This window comes from Leiobunum rupestre, chromosome 3, assembly GCF_980474605.1.
Source record: "Leiobunum rupestre chromosome 3, qqLeiRupe1.1.hap1, whole genome shotgun sequence".
In the NCBI taxonomy this organism is placed as follows: domain Eukaryota; kingdom Metazoa; phylum Arthropoda; class Arachnida; order Opiliones; family Sclerosomatidae; genus Leiobunum; species Leiobunum rupestre.
The window spans coordinates 58581326-58600660 of NC_143386.1; the positions used below are offsets into that span (position 1 = coordinate 58581326).

At 35.1% G+C, this 19335-nt stretch overlaps 1 protein-coding gene across 1 annotated transcript in view; it reads left to right on the top strand.

The window, feature by feature from the left end:
• The first annotated feature begins 4276 nt into the window (after positions 1-4276).
• LOC149953197 (uncharacterized) overlaps positions 4277-19335 on the top strand; it is a 30560-nt gene continuing 15501 nt past the window's right edge. Inside the window, exons 1-5 of the mRNA XM_090169816.1 lie at positions 4277-4912; positions 5006-5720; positions 7485-7831; positions 7892-7949; positions 8625-8861. Coding sequence (XP_090025942.1) covers positions 4277-4912; positions 5006-5720; positions 7485-7831; positions 7892-7949; positions 8625-8861 — 1993 coding nt within the window. The remainder of the gene's footprint in view (positions 4913-5005; positions 5721-7484; positions 7832-7891; positions 7950-8624; positions 8862-19335) is intronic.

Genomic DNA, 19335 nt, shown 5'->3' on the forward strand with positions numbered 1-19335 from the left:
ACTGAGAACAAATCTTTATGAAATGATGGGGTACTTACAGCTAGCGCTGATAATTATCATATACTTTGCAATACGTGATTAACAAAAATTTTAATTATTAAAGATAAAATTCATTGGCCTAGACATTTTCTTATTTTAATTATACATGCCAATTAATAATTTTATTTCTATCAATCTGGTATTTCAAAAATTTAACAGTTTCTTTAATGTACTAATTAAAAAAGCTAGTTTTAAAACTACATACCTCTTTATGATATTAGCCCAAAATGACTGTCTCAAACCATCTTTCCTGTCTATGCCTCTAACAGTCTCCGGATGAAGTTAGGCCTCTGGATGTTTTTTTAACCAATTATAACGTCCCCAAAAACAAGGAAAGTACCTCCAGAAATAATTTTTTTCAAGGTCTTACTGATTGAAAGGTAAATATATTGTTTCTACAGAGATACATTAATAATTACACCAGATTGTCGATGGTGTGTATTTTCAATCTTCTGTTGTGGTCAAGGTAACCGGAAAAACTATATTATATAGTTCTTTTTATAAAATAACCTTGGCCATCTTGTTGAAATGTGGCCTCCCCGCTTCAGCTGTGGATCCGTTTTCTCTCCCACTAAAGAGTTTATGAACTCATTCTTAGGGCAACATTTCAACAAGTTGGGCAAGCGTAAAGACATTTTATAAAATCAATTATTCAAATAGTAAATTCCAATTCAACCCAATGTAACAAAACAATGTTATTAAATTACATATCTTTAGAATCTTTAAATAAAATGATTATTATGGAAATAAAATGATTTACATTATTTGCGTTTAATTTTAAATCTCGTTGCGGGGATAATGTGGGAAAACTTTAATGTCACTTACGCATTTCCCATTGTTTTATCAATTTCATTCATTAGAAATTCTGTCAATAATTGACATTTTTCTCGATTTTCATTTTGAAATAAAATAATCAATAAAATAATCATTAAAATTTTCAATTTTTAAATGGTTATTTTTTTCTTTTGAATTATGCAAATTTCATTAATTTTTTGTGATATTTAATTTTTAATTAAATATTTATTTAATTTTAATATTTATTATAATAGTCAGTATTTCTGATGTTAATGTACTTGAATTTTGGTTTTAATCTTAATTTTTGAATCGTTATATCTTCTTACGTCGAACCGGTAGTTTGACTTAAGCCTTACATCAATTTATGTTTTGTAATTCACTAACGATCGAATTTGACACGAATTCATTCCACTAAATCATTTAATCCAAATTTATTTATAAAAATTATACATTATGTATCCTCGATTTAAGGTTAACTGTTGCAATGTGGAAAAAAACGTAAACAAAACTTGAAAATACTGGTTTCCTGATTTTATGAGTATATAAATTTTATATTAACTGTATTCATTTTATTTCTGTAACGATGAAAAATCCCAGTTATTTCGCCCAGGGATACAAGATGTCACGGACATTTAAGTACACACAATACCCCCCCCCCTATGTTATAACTAGAGATCGTCGTGTTATAATAATAAATTAATAGTGAATTTTTCTGCTTCCCGATAAAGGTATTTTTGAAATGTTCATTGGATAGTGGAGAGAGTTTTTCGGAAGGTATTTCCCCGTTTCTGAAGTATATTTATTAACTTATTTATTAATTACCGAAACTTGGAATCGGTGCAAAGAAAATTTAAGCCTATTTTTTTGAGCCTCGGTTTGTAAAACGGCGAACGTGATTTAAAAAGTGGCGCGTGGCGTGCTTTTGAAATATCAGTCAAGATTCTGAAAAACGAATGGCTAGCGGTGATGATGAAGCTTGCCGTTGCTGTGAGAATTAGTTTACGCAGAAGGCGAAGAAAATAAAGTGTACGGAGTGTGATTCTAGGTTTCATATAAAATGTGTCAAAGTATCGGAGTCCCTATACTGGGCCCTCGAAGAAGATCAAAGAATGAAATGGTTCTGCCACTTGGATGGTTGTGATTCAGTCGGTCAAGGTTCGGCAGGTTCAGTGGCGTAGCTGAGAACTCAGAGCCCCCCCCCCCGCAAAAATCTCTATGCGGTCCCCATATTTAATTTTTTTATGGCTAGTGCCCCCCCCCCCCCGAGGCTCGAGGCCCCCCTTGAAGCTCGAGGCCCCCCGCACCGCGGGCCGTGCGGACCATCAGCTACGCCACTGGGCAGGCTCGGGGTGTCTACAAAAACCGCAGATGGACGAGGCATTCTTTTTAAGGATGGAAGCTATTTTTGATAAGAAGCTCGAAGAGCACCAATGTTCATTTAAAAAGGAAATTGACCAGGCGGTACAGGAGAGCGAAAGTCGTATGTCGAAGATGATAGATGCTGTGGAGAGAGGCGGAGAACGGAGGTTGATGGAGTTTGTGAAGAAACTTTCGATAGATCTCGCTAATTTGCATGGCCATAAAACCAAGAAAGTGGACGCCGAAACCGTTAGAAAGCAAGTTAAAGTCGAAGTGCAAACAGAACTTATCGAGTTTAATAACCGACGTGAAAGAAAAGCGAATGTTGTTGTTTTTAATTTGCCCGAAGACATCCCGGCTGAGAACTCCGTTATACAGCAATGGTTAGAAGATAAAGTTAAAGTTGTAGATGTAATGGTAGTTCGAATTTATCGTCAGGGAGAGAAAAGAAACGGGACAACGCGTCCGTTAATATTGACTCTGGACGGCATTCGCAACCGAAACCAGGTCCTCGCTTTGTCAAAGAACTTACGAGGATTACCAGGTCCACCAATTTTTATCGCTAGAGACCTCACAAAATTAGAGAAGCGGGAAGATCAAGCTCTTCGCAAAGAATTGACCGAAAAGAGGAACGGAGGTGGTGAATGGATCATCCGAAGTAAGAAAGTGATACGGAGGGACCAAGCGCCTTTCGATAGGACTGCACTGTTAAAAATAAAGGTTTATAAAACGACCAAAATTGGACTTTTAATTTATTTCAAACCATTTGGTTACTAAAAACGGTTTAATCTATTATTTTAGACCCAAAGAATAAACCTTTTCCAGTCCTGGTGGTAAAGGTATAAAAATGTTATGTTCTAACATTTAGTCCTTTTGAATACCCATTTAATTCCCTTAAACGAAGAAAAAAATTATATGGACCAATTTCGAGACTAGTATTTGAATACTACGTTATTTCTTTTTTAATATTTTCTTTAAAATAACATAATGCGAAGAAATTCCAATCACCAGGGATAGTAAAGTAAAGGATTAACTTCTTACTGTTTATGAAGTAAAATGGAGAAAAGAGTGTAAAATAAGTACTGAAACACTCCTCAAAAGGACTTAATTTTAGGGAGCAGGAGGTTTAAATATGTTCTCTGATAAAACCCTGAATGGTCTTAAATATTGGAAAATGTTTTAAGCACTTTAGAGGTCTAAAATAAGACCTTTATTTTTAACAGTGTGTCAGTAATCGGAGTCAGACAGAGGTAAAGGGTCTTTCGAACTGTTCGCCCTTTCGTAGAAGAAACAGTCATTAGAGCGAGAAGGCGCCACCGACCGAGAGGCCCGAGGAGGACGAAGAGGGAAAAGGTTTTGGCAAAGTTTCTTTAAAATTCGGTTTTTTGAATATGTGTAATGGAAGAGGGAAGAGAAAATGGACTGAAATTTCGGATATTATGGCTTCTCAAAATTATGATTTTATAGCCGTCGCGGAAACGCATTTATGAGAAGATGAATTGTTTAGTGTGTCTAGTAACTTAACATGAATTGGCTTGAATAGAGGTCGTTGCGAAAAGAAAGGTGGTGGAATTGGAGTACTTTCAAAATTAAACAATTTAATATTAATAAAGAAGTGTCACGAACATATGTGGTTTGGATTCTCAGATTATCCAGATATGGCTTTCGCAGTTGTATATTGCGCTACAGGGGGCAACTCTGATATTGACGAGTGCTTGTCTCAGGACGTTCCAAGTTTGCGAGTTGAAGGTAGGAAAGAGAAGCTGTTTGTAATGGGACATATGAATGGCCATATTGTTGAATTTGATGGAAAGTGTGATGTAAATGGCAATATGTTGAAGGCGTTTAGCGCTTCTAATGACATGATCATCGGAAATCTCATGCCCGTATGTACTGGAAAGGTGACGTGGCAAAACCGGGGATCAAGTTCTACTATTGACTGTGTTACTCAGCGAAAGTCTTGCGCCTGACATTGTATCGATAGTTGTTGACGAAGATGGCTCAAATAGTCTAGGGAGTGATCATAACGACCTGTGTAAAGCTGAAGGGAGCCGAAAGAGAAAACTTAGGTAGTTGTGAGAATATGACTTCCGCTGTAAAGACGAGATTTTTTTGGGACTTTTCCGATTTGGAGAAGCTGGCTGAATATATGTGTAAAATGGAAAATTGGGCTTCATCGTCAGGTGATCAGTGTTCGTATAACGAATTCGTTGACGCAGTTAGATCGGTCATGTCTGAAACGTTACCTCGCCGGATAAGTAAAGAGTGTCATAATAGACAAGATGCGTGTCTTAAAAGCTGGTGGGATTCTGAGGTTAAGTTGGCGATACTTAAGCGAAAGACCGCGTGTAGAATTCATCGTGAGGCGTTGGCTCAAAAGGAAGATATGGCAAGCACGAAGGTGAAATGGGAATCATATATGAAGGCTAAACTTGAATGCAAGATGTTGATTGAGAGAAAAACACGGGTTATTAATAAAAAGGTCGAGAAAGACATTATGACTGCTGGAAAAGATCGCGGTAAAACGTTTTGGAAATACTTAAAAAGGCTACGAAAGGCAGTATGTAAATCGAAGACGCCTACGAGTATTAAAGGTGAAAAGGGTTCTATCTTATCGGAATGGGAGGAAATTGTCAATCGCATCCGCGACTACGTCCAGGACCTCGAAAGCGAGTTATTGACGAAATCGGCGCCGACTAGTCACTTAGAAGGTGCCGAAGTTAATCGAAGCCTGATTTCGATTGATATCGTGGAAGGACCTTTCTGAAAGGAGGAATTGGAATTAGTATTGCAAAATTTGCGTTCGGGAAAGGCAGCCGGTCCTGACGAAATTTACGCGGAATGCCTGAAAACACTGGGTCCTAACGCTAGACGCTGCTTGTTGCGAATCCTTAATGCCTTTCGTAGAGATCCGTTTATTCCAGAAGTTTGGACCGAAGCGCGCGTGACGTTGATCTATAAAGGTAAAGATAAGCCAGAAGATGAACTGAACTCGTACAGGTCAATAGCAGTCACATCCGTGCTGTACACGATTTACGCAATGTTGGTACGAGAGCGGCTGAATGCGGAACTTGAAAATAGTAATTCTTTGCACGAAGCGCAGGGCGGTTTTCGAAAAGATCGTTGGATAGCCGACAACTTATTCGTTCTGACTCAACTAATAGAAATTAGCCGACACGGGAAACTAAATCTTTACTTGGCATTTCTGGATATCACCAAGGCTTATGATAGTGTCGAAAGAAATCGACTATGGAAGAGCCTCGAAACTAAAGGTGTAACTAAGGACAGCGTAGAATTAATCCAGAGTTTGTACAGTAGTTGCACCTATACATATACCCTGGATGATATTACCACAGAACCGGTCAAGAGTAGAATAGGGCTTCGTCAAGGATGCCCTTTGTCTCCTTTACTGTTTGTAGTGTTTCTTGACGAGCTTGCGTTAAAGTTATCCACCCTTAAAGTCGGTGCTAGAATTCCAAATTATGATGACGTGGACAGGCCGGGGGACGGCGGAATGACTGTGTTGCGTAATTCGTTGATACCGTGTTTGATGTATGCTGATGATATCCCTTACCAAAATGGGAGTCTTACTTTAGTCGCCAATTAGTCTCAATGTAGGATCAAGGATTTTTAAGTATTATGTAAGCATTAAAAACTGAGACCAGAATTGTGGGTCCTAAATAAAATCTATTTTAGTCTCAATAAAAGAGTTTTATTATTATATATTTAAATGAAACTCAGTCTAGTCTCAGTTAGGAAGACTCATTTCTGGAGACTTGAAAGAAGTTTATTTGAGAGTTGATTATGAGTTAGAATTTTAGATTAAAATAAGAGTAATTTAAGACTTCACTTTAGTATCATATGGGGAGACTAAATTTTGGGGACTTGAAAGAGGCTTAATTGAGAGTTGATTATGGGTTACAATATGAGATAAAAATAAGAGTCATTTAAGACTTCACTTAAGGCTCATATGGGGAGATACATTTCTGGGGACTGGGGATTGGCTGGCTATATTTGGTTAAGCTAAACTTACTTGAAAACCTCACATACTTAAAATTAAAAATTTTGTAATAAAATAACAGTTTAAAAATTTTAAGTCTATTTACTAAATAATATACTTGAAATTCTTAAAATAGGATATTTCATTTCAAGTAAAATTATTTCTAAGTACGAGTGTGTAAAACAACTGAACTGAGTCAAAAATAGCCTGGCATCTAGCGCCATCCTTGAAGTCTGGATATTTTAAAACTTGCAATCCAGCATGGCAGCTGAAAAAAGTAGTCATTTTTGATTCAGTATTTGAGTAGCCAGCTAGAGGTTCATTATAAAATTAGATATTTATAATGTAATTTTGTTTTTTCAAAGGACGCCCAAACGTAAAAACTACCTGCTATATAGCGATCGCCATGCAATAATTGGTGAAGAATTTCACTATAGATTACAGTGAACTGCTCACATACAGGGCACCTGGATGTATATTAGTTTTACTGATATCGGCAGATTTCCAATTAGTGCTAGAGTCAACCCTTAGCAAAATCGTGACTGTCACTTTTAAGCTTAAAAAGGTTTTATTTAAAGCTGCTACAGTTCTTAATACAGCCTCAAATCAGATTTAATTCATACTTATTCTGAGACTAATGAGAGTCTTAATTACGGTTGCAAAAATCTTGTAAAATCAAGTTTTAAATAAGTATGCAAGAATTAACACATTTAAGACTTAATTTAAGCTGCTACAGTTATAAATACATCCTTATTTGTTACTTATTTCATACTTGTTTTGAGTTTAAATCAAGTCTTTGACTTGATTTAAACTCAAAACAAGTATGAAATGAGTAATAAATAAGGATTGATGTATTTGGAACTGGGGCTTTAAGACTTGATTTAGTGTCAAAACAAGTATGAAATAAGTAATAACTAAGGATGTATTTGGAACTGTGGCAGCTTTAAATAAAACTTTTTTAAGTTTAAAAGTGACAGTCACGATTTTGGTAAGGGATAGTTCTGTTAGCGAATAATGCCTATATTGATGGAATCGCCCGCTTTGAATTGCGATTTTTTTCTTCAGGAAAGTAAAATGGACGTTGTTAACTCTTATAAATACCTTGGTATTGAGTTATGTTCAAGTCATAACTACCTTGAAAAGTGGGAAAACGCATTGGTGGCTAAGGCAAATAAACTTCGGTGGATGGTCCGTAACTTGGCTGAAACCTCCTATAATTCCTATTCGGTTGCGCGTACACTGTGGACCATGGTTGCTGTTCCTGCGCTAACTTATGCCAATGAAATTTTAGATGTTCCGAAATACGTGATGGATTCTTTGGAATATGCCCAATGCGAAGTGGGACGCTACGCTTTGAGCGCGGGACAAATGGCGGCGCACGCGGCTATTAAGGGTGAAATGGGTTGGAGCCTGATGATCGAGAGAGAGGCGTCTAGCAAATTGAAATATATTGGTCGTTTGAAATTCATGGCCCAAAGTCGTCTCGCGAAGAAGGTGTACGAAGTAACACGCAATTTGAGTAATTTTAGCACCCGTTTCACGAGAAAAGTAGCGGATCTTGATCGGGGCTACGGAGTTGATACGGAGAGACATAAAGCGACAACGGAGGTCCAATGGAATAGTTACGATGACACAGACGTTCGCAGACACGCGCAGTCTAAATGGTAGAATAGAGTAGCGGGACACAGGTCTCTACAGATTTATAAAGCCAAAGCTAAACCTAGTCCGGAAGATTTCTACGACGGCAGTTTCTGCAGTGGGCTCTATTTCAAGCTCGGACGGGCGCTCTATGGACGCTTCAATAAAAGATACTCGGTTTCTACTCCCCTCTCCAAATTCTTCTGGGAAGGAGCTATTTCCGGTCGGTCGGTTAAACGGTTAGAATGGCTAGCCACAAAGTCATATTTAAGCCAATTGGAGAATTTTGCGTCAGATAAGAAACGCGTCGGCTCACGTGTATAAGGAACATACTAATGTTTATTTTCGATAATATATATTAAGGTAACATATATAATGTTTTTAAAACTAAGTATAAGAAGATAATATTATTATTATTATCATCCTCTTATGGTATAAATAATTAAAATTATATGCAATATTTTTATAATACCAGGCAATTTTAAAGCTTCTCATGGAGGCAGAGTTAATTCATTTCGTATAAAATTATCTTTTGGAAAAAGATGAAAACTCATTCCTTTAGAACTAAATATATTACTTTTGCGGTACGGTATGCAACAAGTGCTTCCTTTTAACCAGGTAACTTTTTTGGCATGTTAAGGCTTAGCAAAAAAACTGATGTTACGTTCGAGAAAGTTTCCAGCTTTCTATTCACCAAGCACTATATAAATAATAACTTATGAGTCCTGGCTGTCGGAAATATTACTTCTTGGCAATTTCTGGGAAGATGTTTTATTTAAGCGCCTATTGACAGGCGAACGTTACGAACAACTATTTGGCTGTACGCCGAAATGTGTACAGTGTGAAGTGGGTAAGGAGACCCTTGAACACGTTTTACTTCAATGTCCGGCCATGGAGGTTTTTGAGGAAATTCAAGATTGGAGAGAGTCGTCTTTTCATTTGCCCATGGAAGCCCTTCTTGGTTTCACGATAACTAACTGGAACCCATCACTTCTAAAGCATCTACTGAATAAATGGCACTGGAAGAAACGTGAGATCTTGCATGGGAAGTGACAAAATCCAGAACCTCTTCTTTACCCTTTTGTGACCGCTTAATATTTTTTTGTGTGAATTCTATAGCTATATATTTTTAAATAATATCATAAGTTGATGATACCTCTAAGTAGACAAATGGCTATGCTGCCTATGGCGGATATGCTTGTCCAAATCGACCTATGTCTCTCCGTACTGCGTATCAAAGTAGCCTTGACATACACTTGGAACTGCCGAAGCTGACGTTTCTTTAATCCCGTTTGGTGCAAGGCTAGCTTGAACTTCCAGAAAAGAGATAAATTTCGGTATTCCCTTAGAAAATTCTTCCCCCCCACAGAGGCAAAAGAAAGTTTTTTTGCTATTGGTTTATTTCTCTCAGCCCAATATAGTTTCATTCTCGACCGCACAGCGGCGCTGAGTTCGAGATATTTTTCAAGTCTTTCATTTTCGCGGGAATCGGAGAGACAAGATTTGACATCACATTTTCTGGACAAAGATTCCACCTTGAAAGGGCTTATTTGTCTACTTAGAGGTATCATTAACTTATGATAATATGTAATCATATTTTGTATATTCCTGATAACTGATTGTGCTCCCCAAAGCGGAGCCGCCCTGATCTAAAAGGGTTCGTATTGTACGCAAATCAAATAAACTATTCGTTCATTCATTCATTTTAAATATTAACTTTAAATTTGAACAAATTTTCAATCATTTTGAACATTAACTTAATAAACCCTAGAAGAATTTGATCGAAAATGAATTTTTCGAGTTACCGTGTTTTGGAAATAAGGTAGCGAAACGTGAACGAGATAGATGGCGCCTGTAAAAAATGGCACGAAATTCAAATACGACAATAGTGCGTACGCGGGTTGTGGGGTCCAGAAATCATTCAAGGGAGTGGTTAAAACTATAAAATACCTTAGAGGGGGCGAAAAGGGGGTGGAATTTTAGTACAGCCAAAGTTACATCCAAGAAGGGGGGTTACACTTAAACCCTCCCCTTGTCTACGCCACTAATCCCACGAATTGGCCAGAAATTTCACTTAAAATTAAAATTTCTAAATGCAACCGAAAAGGTAGTTCAGAAAAACATAATATTATCTCTTAATTTGGCCAAAATCGCCAAAAACCACTAAAATGGGAAAATAATTAACTACTTGTTCTTCACTGAGAAAAAAATCTTGTTAAATTTACAGGAAACTCTTGGACTCCGGTGAAGCCAAGAGGGTCCCGTAAATTTTACAAGTTATGATGTTATCTGATAATCCAAATTCGTAGGTGTAAATTTTACTGACAATATATTTGTCAATTTAACAAGACCTTGCTTGTATTTTTAATTATAAATCCTGTTAATATAACAATCTAGATAATGTAAAATATACTGGTAGGCGGTAAAATTTATCAAATACCATATATTACAATTTAAAACTATATTCAAGTACTTATTACGAGAGGATCAGTACAACTAATGTTGAAAGAAAATAATTTTACGGTTCACGCTATGTAGGCATAAAAGGTGACGGGGAACACTTTTCTAATTCAAACCAACTTTCTAACACTTACGGTTCTCGAGATAGTTTCTGGATGACCTTGAAGACATGGTTCAAGATCATCGAGGATATCATTCTTCTTTGGCCCCATGCACGTGCTACTTAACATAAAAATTTTAAATTCCTAGAGAAAACGGTTTCTGAGATATTCGTTTTTTAGTGGACACCCTGTATAATGTAAAATATACAGGTTGGCGGTAAAATTTATCGAATACCATTTATTAAAATTTTAAATTATCTTAAAGTAATTTTACAAGAGGATCAGAAAAAATAATGTTGAAAGAAAATAACTTTTACGTTTCCTCGCGTAAAATTTACACTGAAATTTTATATCATAAGGTTTTCTGAAAATTTTATAAGGAAGTACAAAACGTATTTTTTAAATCAAGTCTGAAAACCTCTACTTGAGAAAAACCAGTTTTAAGTTTGAAATCTAGCATAATATAATAATTAAAATTAATTAAAATAAAGTGAAAATATATATTGAAAATTTTGTACCAAGTCACCTTAATTTGAAAACCCTCGAGGATTCTTATTTTGAAATGTTTTCAAAAGTTATTTATCTCGACTTAATTGACTCTTGCTCTTACACAATATTATTTATTTAAACCGATTTTAATCAAATAAACTAATTAAATTTAAATGGTTATATTAAAGTATATTTTATGATAATTAGAATTAAGATAAAATATATCTCGATATAACCATTTAAATTTAATTAGTTTATTTGCTTGAAATCGGTTTAAATAAATAATATTGTGCAATAATATAAACAAGCCAAAGTGTTTTTATTAAAGTAATAATATATTCTTATTATCACTATTTTAATAATAATAATATGAATATTAGAAAATAAGTAATACCGTGAAACTACACGCACTTTAAGGTCTACAGACCGTGGCGTAACGAAACATTTTGCCCCCCCCCCCCCCACAAGATATCAAGATATTAATTTTTAATTCTGTGCATTATTATGTCTATTTTCATTCCAAACATATGATTTACTTCCTGTTTATTTGGATGATTTTTGGTCTAAAACTTGCGGATTCATTGTAATGTGAATTCCTCCTTGTTACAAAAGGGATTCGTTTCTTGCAAAGAGTTCATAAATATTCATTCATTCATTCATTCATTCAGGGCCCTTTTATTTGTTATGAAGCATTTGCACCCCCTTCCCCTCGAGCCTATTCAAAGCGTTTTCAATCGTTTAGATTTGCACGCTCCCCCCCCCCCCCCCTTGACCTTCTTCGGTGGGCCCTTAAAACGAAAGGGCCTCCTATTTGTCATGGGCCCCCGGGCGGTCACGGGATCTGCGGGTCGTTAGTTACACCACTGTCTACAGACTTAATGTAAAATGAGCTTTACCGTGTAAAAATTTAAAAATATTTTTTGGTTTGTTTTTTAAGAAGTAATATACCCATTTTACTAGTATTCAGTTAGTATAAAATACGTACTATTATTTAGTGTGAATATACTTTAATATCTAAATAATGCTAGCCCAGTTACAAAAACAAGAATTAGTCGTTGAAAAAGACAGTAATAATCTGTAATAATGTATTACAGATCTTATGTAAAATCAAAATGAAAGTTGTAAGATTTAGTCTTTGGTTGTGTTAGTTTACTAACCATGCCCATGTAAAAATTACTAGTAATTACATGAAAAAATACGAATGCACATTTTTTTATTTACAATTGCTTGTTTTAAGAATTAAGGGATGGACTTGTAAAAACCACAGTAATGTGGAGTAAAATATATAATACCAAAGGATTTGTATATTTAACGTTATTGATTTTTTGTAGATAATAAGATTTATCGCAAATTTAATTTGACTTTTTAAGGAATAAAGGTTGGAATGAAACCTATCGTATGTGTTACAATGTGTTAGGATATCGATTTCGTTTAGGAAGTTCTCAGAGTTAGGGTCACACGCCATGATACATTTATATAGACCAGAGTTAGCTAATAATCGTATTTTCATTACAGAAATAAATTTGTCTATTAATTCGAAATAGGTGGACCTCATCTGGTCTATCAGTTTCCCTGGTCGCCGTTGTAATTGTTACCACAATATGTTTTAATCTCCTGTTAGGGATAAATTTATGTTTCCGTAAAGCTAATGGTTCGCTGTTACGGTCAGGTGCTGCAAAAAAGACTATTCCGCGAATTTGGTAGCTTCTTCCCAAATAGAATCAAAGGTCTTGACAGTTAAGCTTGGCAAATGGCAACGGCTTCCGTAAAAATAACTATGTAACTTTGTAAATATTTCGACAGGGAATTTGTTACACCTAATACTTCGTCTAATGCAATGACTAATTTTAAGTTATATAATTGGGATATATACCCATGACACTCAGCAGCCTCATCGGGTTTTCCATTTTCAATCACATTCTCTAAAGTTAAAACTACGGAATCGAGTCTATTTCTAAAATAGTGAATCCCCTTTTTTTGCTCCACCATCGAGGGTCGCAGCTGTGTGGCATTTTAAGTATATCGTAGCCTAGATCTATTTGGGAGTTTTCAAAATATTCACTTCTAATTACCGAATTGCTTTGAAAGTTGTAAATGGCTTGAACCAAACCAAGTAATTCCCTAATTGTCGATATTTTGGAGCAACAGTCAACCAAAACTAAATTTAAACGGTGGGCGTACCAATGAACGTACGGACAATAGCCACCTACTGCTTCTTCTACTTTAACCCTTACTCCTTTTACATGTCCACTCATTACACTAGCTCCATCATAAGTCTGTGCAACACAATTCTCCAGTTTGAAACCACCCTCTTTCAAAATATTTATAACTGCCAAGCTGATACTCTCAGAATCAAACTTGTGTAAATCTGTGAGCCCTATAAATCGTTCTACGACACCTATTTCTGCTTTAGTATATCGAATACAAAACTTAACTGATCTACTCCCGCATTGTGCCGAGTTTCGTCAGCTTTTACAGAGTGGAATCCACCGGATTCATTGACCTCTTGAACAATAATGTTTCTCACTAAACTTGCCTTTGGTAGTGTACTCAGGTAATATTGATTTCGAGTATAGGTGGTTCAAAAGATAACGTTTTGGAAGAGCCATTTAGGACTATTGGAAATTGAAATTGAATGGGATTACTTTTTTAGAGGGCTAGATGACCAATTTAAAAAAAAATTGAAAATAATTTTCGGTCACATTTGGAGGACAAAGTGGGTATTTTTTTAAACTTTTAGAGGCCCCTTAAATAGGCTTAAAATTTTTCAACATAGGCACGTGCCTACTTGTGCCTACTGCTGGCGGGGGCACTGTTACTGCAGTTGACTTCTACGGCATCAAGTTGGAGGGCCGAAAGGCTCCCACAATCCGTAAAAAGTGGTGCAACGGGGTTAAATTTTGGAATGATCTCCCGGCTGCCGTTAAGACCAAATCCTCCGCATCGGCATTCAAGTGTCGATTAGATACATATAAAAACTGGGGCTGAACTGTTGTTCATTTCAGCATTACTTACAATTAGCCTTTTTTTAAATTTTATTACTGTCGCTTCATATGTATCTTTTTTTTTGTTAAATTCTGTTTTTTATTTTAGTTTTTCGGGCACTATCATTGTATCAATTAATATTAATGTAAATAGTTTCTTTTGTTTCGAGCGTTATAGTGTCTTTTGTATCGCGTATCAGGGCCCAATAAGTGTATAGCTTTTTTATCCTGAATTAAAAACATTATTATTATTAAATTATGGGGTAGACTGGGTAGGTAGGTAGGCTTGGCAACGTTAAACTATTGAACTTAACCCCTGTTGCATTAAGGGGTCGGTTAAGAGGCGGTGTTTGGTCGCACAGTCGGTTAAGAGTAATCGACCGCACACCGACTTTAAAACGCGTACGTACAAGAATCGTTTCTGTAGTTTGGAGTCGATTTAAAGTCGGCTCCTAATCCGTTGGCCGACTTCGATAAGGTCGACTTAGAGTCGGCTCATACCCGTGTAACATTAAGGGGTCGGTTAAGAGTCGGTGTTGGTCACACATTTGGTTAAGAGTAATCGACCCCACACCGACTTTAAAACGTTCCTACTAGTACAAAAATATTTTATGTAGTTTGAAGTCGATTTAAAGTCGGCGCCTTATCCGTTGGCCGACTTCGAATAGGTTAACTTAGAGTTGGCTCATAGTCTTTAAGTCGATTTGAACATAGACGTATCTGATAAAAAAATCGTAATTAGCGAGGTTTCCAACAACATTTTGCTAATATATTATTAACTACTACAGGAAAATAAACGTATCGCCAATGCGTCTGCTGTAGGCCTAAAATAAAATAGCGCCTTCACCTACCAAACGCCATCTATTAGTCACGACAGGGGCGTAGGAACGTTCTAGAAGTCGGAGGGGCAACGAGAAACTAAAGGAACTATTGATTTTAAAGATCAGTTTCAGCTGTTTTTTTTCTATTAAAAATTAATTAAAGTTGAAAGTTCTCAACCAAACGTCTTAATGGTAAAAGATGAAAGTATAATTTAAATATTTTTATTTTCAAAAATATTTTTCAAGGTTATATCTTTTTGGTGGCATTTAAGTGATTATTATTATTTATTTTTAATAAGTTGAAAGTTATCAACTAAGCAACTTTTATGTTAAAAGATTGAAGCACAACGTGAAAAAAAAATGTATTTTTTTAAGATTTTATTAAATTTTGTGAATAAACTATATTTTAAATGGTATTCTGTCTTAGACATATTTTTATTGCACTAAAACACGTCGTTTTATGGTCGGAATTGTTGAATTTTACCTAGTCGGCCCATGCCTGTTTTGAGGTACTATCACGTTTATTTTACAGTCGGATTATTTACGGGTTAAAGCTTATTATATAGTCGGCCGACCGTTGATCGACCCTATTTCTGCTAACAATCGGACGGTCGCTCGACCCTATTTCGACTAACAATCGGACGGTCAGTCGACCGTCGATCGACCTGGCATTTTTCGAATTTTTTAGACGTCGGGCCGACCCAAAATTGCTACAGGGGAAGGGGGAAGAATACATTAAAGCCTCTTTTTCGTTCAAGCTGAACGTTTCTGTTTTAACAATTACTATACATCATTGAATTATATTTTTCTTATTAGGCTGAACCTTCCTCTAGTGCTTAAATTAATTTTGATAATTCTAATATTAATAGTTAAAGAGTTATAAGGTCCTAACTAAAGGGTAGTTTGGGCGCTTGCCCAACTTGTTTAGCTCCGGGGGTCCGAATTAAAACGTAAAATCTTAATTACTTTTAAATTTAAAATTGTCAAAATTATTTTAAGCACTAAACACGAGGCTGTTCTACACTTAAATATTAATTTTATAAGTTAAAATACAAAATTAAAAGAGTTCAGCTTGAAATAGCGCGAAAGTAGACAATGGCCACTGTAGTCTTCCCCCTTAATACAACATAGACATCAAGCGTAAATAGTTTGAACTTAAGGAAATATTTTCGTCCGCTTGTTGTTGGCACGCCACGTTATAATGAATCAAGGAAAAGCATTCAATTTAATTTTTCAAAACCACAACTATACCGTTTTTTCCAAAAGTAAAAAAAGAGACCAAAAGAGTAGTGTCAGTGCTACATCACGCAACGTCACCCATGCCTTTTCCTATAGAGAAACAAATGGCGGCCATGGCCAAAGCTACGAGGTGATACTACTCTATAATGGTAAATATATTATTTAATTAGATATTACAATATTTGGCTACCAAAACCAAATATTCAGCTTCATCTGCTAATTAAAATCAGTTTCCACTACTAAAGCAAAGAAAAACCCGTTACTACCTCTTATTTCGAACGTCTAGCAGACGGAATTATATGTACATCCATATATGTTAATCTAGTAACACTGCCTGCCGTAAGATGGCGCTACAGGCTTACGTTAAAGTTCTGAGCCCGGGAATCCAGACGGCGCTAGGCCGCGCTAGCTTCTAACGCTTTTTTTGCCAAAATAAATTTTGAACGTGGGCTTAGAGCTAAACAATAACGTGAATTGGAGCTCATTCTCAGATACGAAAGTAGGTCTTCGAGCAAACAAAAAACGCGTTTTTTGTTTGCTCGAGTTATTAGTAAGTTTTTAATTTCTTCAAATTTGTTTAGGGTTTAGCTATATTATCTCTTTTAATTATGGACTAATCTACTTTTTTATCACCCTTCGCACAGTCCATAGTTCGGTAGCATCATCAGATGCACATCGCACCTGATGATGCGACCGAACGTCAGTGAAACTAGTCGTGTCTTTTAATAAAACATTTTTAAATTTTACTATGCAAGAGGGTTCGTTCTTTTAATTTTTCTATATTTTAATGCATAGGTTTATTTTTACCATATTAATAAATACATAAATTAAAAAGTAAATAAAACACAAATCTATTACGACCAAAAACAACTTCGCAACCGCCGGCTCCGGAATGTCTTTTGAACATGATTTTTTGTAACTGTTTAAAAGGATGCGGACCATAATGTGGTTGTCGAAAGCTCGGACCTCACTGTTCATCAGTTTGCGGTAATTGTCACGGGCAATCATGCCAAAATTGTGAACCAATAGAAATAGATTCAACGGAAAAAAGAGAAAAGAGCGATAAGGAAATAGATAATGCAGCAGAAAATGAAATAGAAGAACAAGAAGAAAATGAAATTGAAGAACAAGAAGAAAATGAAAACGAAGAACAAGAAGTTCAAAGCGAAGAATAATAAGTTTAAAAAACGATAAATTTTAGAACATTAATTTATCGTATCTATTTATTTGTGTTTTATTTACTTTTTAATTTATGTATTTATTAATATGGTAAAAATAAACCTATGCATTAAAATATAGAAAGATTAAAAGAACGAACCCTCTTGCATAGTAAAATTTAAAAATGTTTTATTAAAAGACACGACTAGTTTCACTGACGTTCGGTCGCATCATCAGGTGCGATGTGCATCTGATGATGCTACCGAACGGCAGCGAAACAAATCGTATCTTTTAATAAAACATTTTTAAATTTTACTATGCAATAGTGGTCGTTTTTTTAATCTTTCTACATGTATTTATTAAAGTTTTTATTAATTAATATTTGACATTTACTTTATTTTTATAAAATTGGTTTTCAAAAATATCTTTCGTACCGACGTTCGCTTTGAAACTGCATGTGCTGTGGTCGTAACGACCTAGAATGCCCCCTGGTGGTTGAATGTCAAGTCGGGCAGTCTTGAAACAATTTTTTTCGAACAAAGCGCAACATTTTGACTTAGAATTCGCTTCAGAACATTTTTCATTCGAAATTGGCGTTAAATCAAGGACGTTTTTTATTAGAAAACAAAGGGTGGGGTATCAGTTATTATTTAATATTAAAATAAATACTTAATCAATTTAATCCAATTAAACTTTGACTTTCTCCTGAGCAACAGGGCTACTTTGAAATATTATTAGAAGTTTTAATTAATAAGCAATATGTAAGAAATATACCGTTTTTCGTTATAATTTAAAGATTTAAAGATATTTTAACTTTTTTAGCTCGTGACCTTCAACCTTTTGATAAAATCGACGTTTTAAGGATTTATAAAGAAGGATAAGACAATTTGAAGAAGAATGACACCTCAAATGTTGAGTTTGAGCAAATAGTTTTGGAATTATAAGCGAATATAAAATGGCGGCCATTTTCCAAGATAGCGGTGAAAGTTGGCACCGCAGACTTTAGGACTTTGCGGAGGTTCTATAAGACCATAACCTCTTTCGATTGTGAAATTTTTAGGTATGGCATATTTTTTTCCACAAAAAAAAACATGGAAGCCGTACTAAAAACATTGGCACTGCGATTGCGCAGAAACGACTGCTCAGACGCTAAATTCAAATAAGACCATTCTTGTCAAAAACGTGCTCAGCATTAATTTTGTAATTGACAGTATAGCTGTAAAAGTAATAATAACGAAGATATTGGTGAAAAACCATTTTTGCCGGGCATTTTCCCGCCAAAAAAAAAGTTCCATACACCCCAATGATGGGGACTTTTGACACAACGTTTATAGACACCAAATAAAGGTGTATGCAAAAATTCAGCCCGGGGGCATTTTTTCCGAAGTTTGCTCGATTTTTTTCCTAAAGTTACTGGATTATATCATATCATCTCATATAATTTCATATCCTATCATTTCATACAATATCATAGCATTTCATATCATATCATTTCATGTCATATCATTTCATGTCATATCATTTCATGTCATATTATCTCATGTCATATCATTTCATGTCATATAATTTCATGTCATATCATTTCATGTCATATAATTTCATGTCATATTATCTCATGTCATATCATATCATTTCATGTCAAATCATTTCATATCATATCATTTCATATCATATCATTTCATTTCATGTCATATCATATCATATCATTTCATATCATATCATTTCATATCATATCATTTCATATCATATCATTTCATATCATATCATTTCATGTCGTATCATTTCATGTCGTATCATTTCATACAATATCATTTCATGTCATAGCATTCCATATCATATCATTTCATGTCGTATCATTTCATACAATATCATCTCATGTCATATCATATCATTTCATTTCATGTCATATCATTTCATATCATATAATTTCATGTCATATCATACCATATCATATCATATCATATCATATCATTTCATATCATATCATATCATTTCATATCATATCATTCCATATCATATCATATCCTATCACGTCATAACAATTCATATCATATCATATCACGTCATACCACATCATATCACGTCATACCACATCATATCACGTCATACCACATCATATCACGTCATACCACATCATATCACGAAATATCACGTCATTTCATATCATATAATTTCATATCATTTCGTATCATATCATATCACGTCATAACACGTATATCATATAATATCACGTCATAACACGTTATATCATA